Genomic DNA, 4319 nt, shown 5'->3' on the forward strand with positions numbered 1-4319 from the left:
CAGCAAAGCGCTCTGACGTGGACGCGATTTGCTGGCTCGTCCCCTGACATCGCGCTGACGTGGACGCGATTTAGGGAAAAATGGCCCATTCTAGTAAATAATAAAATATCGGGCCCATTTCGATAAATTTTAAAAAAAAAATAGCTTTTTTTTGGTATTTTGCCCTTCAAGTCAAAAAGGTTTCAATTTAATTTTCTTTTTCTAAAAATAAAATATAACTTATACTTATCCGAATCTATGACTATTTTCATCTTATTATTACCATAATTAAACACATAACCACTCCTTAGATTTCACTAAAACCAATCTATCGCTAATCCAAATCCAAATCCAAATGTACCCTAACAATTAGCAAATGCAAATCTGATTATACGAACAACAACCTAAAACTTTGACTACTAAAACTATCGACCCAAACCAAAAACAGTGTTTTATTCAGATTATTGTCTTTCATATAATACAGAGAAACCTCTCAAACATGAGTAAATTTATCTTGTATGGCAGTTCTCCTTTAATGGAGAATTATCTTATTTCAACAGCTTTTAAGTGTTGCAAGCAATTCTTCATCACTTCCAAATTCAGCCATGTCTTCCTCCTTCAGATTAATCCAAGCTTCTATGCCATCACCAGTTGCAGTATCCATGAAAACAACCAGATTCTTTGCGTTCAACCTTGCAGAACTGACCCATACTGGTTTTCCCCAACCAAAATCAGCATCGTATAGTGGAAACCTGCATAAACTAGTGAAAATAAATGGGGTCGTCTCTCCCTTTTCATCCCCTTGGTTCGTTGGCTCGAATAAATCCTCACCAGCCTGAAGTTTCCTCACGTAATCGTTGTCGATTTTTCTAATGGAGTTCCTTATTTGGCTAACAAGATTAGACCCATCGTCCATGGAAGGAACTGTTATGGCAACTCGAAAAATGTTCCCAAAAGACTGAGCTGATAGCGGCGGCTCAAATTTTGTACGTAAATTAACTGTGTGAATCATCACATTAGGGCTTGGTTTTTTCTTAGTGGAAGCAATGAAACGACTCCATATGTAAGCTGACAAAGCCTCAACACGGGAAGGGCGTCTTTCATGATCAGCAGCGTATTTCGCTCTGATTTCCTCTATTTTAGATGCACTAAACACCACCCTTTTCGTCGCTATGTTCTTTTCACTTGTTTCCAACGCTGGTTCTGGCAGGGATATGTTCCGCGGAGGAAAAAGCTTGGCCGATACGAACTCAGGCAAAACCACGTTCTTCGTATCCCCACGAGCAATGGCTGCCCAAGTATTCAGAAACGTAAAATACGACAAGGCGTCGCCGATCTTGTGAGAAATACACAAAGCAATCCCGATTCCACCACAATCGAAGGTGTTGAGCTGGATTCCCATGGGCAATACCTTAGCAACATCGAGAGGAAACGGGTACAACTTATTGAGCTCATCAGGGACTGGATCGTGTAAAAGATCTGAAAGCCGGCACTTGACATGGGCTTCATTAAAGGGAATACCCTCGTCGTTGCAGTCGACGAAGGAGTTGCCTTTAATGCGTCCCGCTAGGGGATAGAAGTGGGTCAAGGCTTGGGATACGGACAGCTTAAAGTGGTGAAGATCGAGGATGTTAATGTTGTGGGTTTGGACATTGGTTTTAGTGGGGTAGAACAAGACCAGATGGTTATAAACTGAATTTATTTGTTGATCGAGTAAGGAGAGTTGGTAATGACGAAGTTGTTGAGGAGTTGGAGAAGATGGTTTGATCATCTCTTTGCATATTACTTCAACTTCGAGCTTCATGTTTAAGGCTGTTTTCTACCAACCGTGATTGAGGAGGACTTGTAGCCCAACACCATATATATATATATGATAATTGTAATGAATCATTTGATTTAATTTATATAAAAAATACAAATAATTTATTGAATGGGTGCATTAATTCATTGAAAACGAAATAAAATTATAAGTGGGTTGAGGGTGTGTCCCATTTCTTTTGTTTTATACTCTATTAACATCCTTTAAGTTTATATTAAATGTTATATATTATTAAATAAAATGCATATTTTAAATATTTAATTAAATCAATTCAACCTGGTAGAGCATGAGAAAGTTAATTTTGAATTTTTCTTATTTTATATTTCCATTAACTTAAACGTGGGTACATAATTTTTATTTACAAACCTTTATTTTGAGGATAAAAATAATTAAAAATGTTGAAATAATTAAGCATTATATTGTAGACTAATCTACATCATAATAAAATGATTCATCTAATTAAGTAAATATTGTATGTCTCTTGACTTTGAGGGTAAGATTCAAACATGGACTTCTTACAACTTGCAGTATGGGGACCTTTTACGAATAAAACCGATCAAACGACTACAACAAAGGACTACTGATGTTACGACATAGTATTAGGTACGTGGTACTTTTATTATATAGATTGTTTATCTTGATTTAGGTAAAATGTTTTGACTTTGCTGAAAGGCTCCCGCGAGAAGCAAGCTAAGATTTTTAAAGGTTAAATTCTGCCATCAGTCCCTGTATTTTTGTGAAAGTTGTGGATTTAATATCTATACTTTAATTCGGTCATTTTTAGTCCTTGAACCTTTTCCAAATTAAAAATTTCAGTATTCACCAAACGATAGCTATTAAATTCATTCCAAAATCTGATGTGGGAAACATATTATCATATGTGTAATATCATGCCAGTTTATTATTTTCACATATTACTCACTAAAAGTTTAGCCAATGGATTAATGATGTAATTTTGTGTCTAGATTAAAATTTCAAAATTCGATAAATATAAGGACTTAGAATTATCTAATTGGAGAATATGGACTAAAATTTTAAACTTTGAAAAGTACAGGACTAAAATTAACTAATTCAAAAAGTAAAAGGAGTAAATTTAGTCAAATTAAATTAGAGGGATTAAATGCAGAACTTTTATAAAATACAAAGATTAACCATATATAAGTTGTCTTAAGGATTTTTTTTCCCTGTGTAAATTGGTGAGTATAGTGAAACTGTGACTCTAGTATTTGGAGAAAAAAACATTTAGTTGAAGTTTCATTTCGAAATTCCTGTTAAAAAAAATTGCGTGGCAATAAACAACCAAATAACAACACGACATCAAAACCATAATAAAATTTCAAAATACATATAATGCAAACAAAATTCCCCCAAAAAGTAAAAATTAAAGAAATTCTAAAATAAAAAGGAGTAGGGGCTAATTTCACAGGTTATGGTGAGATTGGGTTGGAGAAAGCAATCTCCATGAGAAGAGTTGACAAATTGAAGCCAAGTACGACTCTACTCAATCTTTTGCTTTCTTTCCCTTTTTTTATTTTTTTCTTTGCTCATTTATAGCTTTTATTTGACAAATTGTACTTAATTTTTGGGCAACTTTTGAACACGCCTTCAAAATGGTTTTAAGAAAGTTCAATTGTTCTCCTTGTTCATACTGCTATACTTTCGAAGACGTTAGCATATGCATCATCATCATACATGGATGAAATTTATATCAGTTGCTAAACCTTTCATTTATACATATATATATATATATATATAGCCTAAGATACTAACAAAACACTAGAGAGACCTAATTGAGTTATTTTTACCCTTTTATTAAATTTAAATTATACTTAATGGTTGTCACAAGTTATTTATTAATTAGAGGAAACAAAACACATTATATTAAAGATAATCGAAAGAATAGGGAACGCCTCACGAGGAAAGGAGAGCACTCAACTTTGAGGTGGCATCCTAATTTAGGCTTTAATATTTTGTAGCGTGGAAAGAAAAAGTACATTGCTTGGTAGAATAGAAAAATGAAAGCAAAGAAAGTAAAACATTTAAAAAATGCAAAATTTAAAATTAACATACAAATCTTTCTCATTTTCTCTCCTCTCACATTTCCATGATTGATTTTTATTCACTAGAATGGAAAATGACCATCCCTCCTATCTTCTTTCCTCTCATTTTTTTTTCTAACAATGCACACTCAAAATTTATTTTCTTTCCACTCTTTCACGCCCTCCTCCCATCTCTCCACTTTACCACCCAACCAAACACACCCTTAATGCCCAAACTTATGGAAATTAACTAACGCAATCGGCTGAAAAAGTGATAGGCTATTGAGACCTATAAAATAAAAACCTTCTTTAAAATATAATATTAGTAGAAAGCGGCAAGTAGGATTGTATCCAAAGAGATTGGTAATAATTCTATTTTTTAAGTAAAAATAAATTGAGGGAGCTTTTTTAATAAAATTTAAATTTAAATTTAAATTCCTTTAACTAGAAAAGAGAGTTTAGAAACTCACAAAGAAAAAAAA

At 33.4% G+C, this 4319-nt stretch overlaps 1 protein-coding gene across 1 annotated transcript; it reads right to left on the bottom strand.

Annotated features, from left to right (window-relative positions):
- Nucleotides 1-405: 405 nt before the first annotated feature.
- Nucleotides 406-1822, bottom strand: LOC105794553 (stemmadenine O-acetyltransferase). The gene has a single exon (XM_012623789.2). It carries the CDS (start codon nt 1781-1783, stop codon nt 533-535), a length of 1251 nt encoding a protein of 416 aa, XP_012479243.1. The 5' UTR covers nt 1784-1822; the 3' UTR covers nt 406-532.
- Between the last annotated feature and the right edge of the window lie 2497 nt (nt 1823-4319).

The sequence above is a fragment of the Gossypium raimondii genome, chromosome 3 (genome assembly GCF_025698545.1).
Source record: "Gossypium raimondii isolate GPD5lz chromosome 3, ASM2569854v1, whole genome shotgun sequence".
NCBI lineage: Eukaryota > Viridiplantae > Streptophyta > Magnoliopsida > Malvales > Malvaceae > Gossypium > Gossypium raimondii.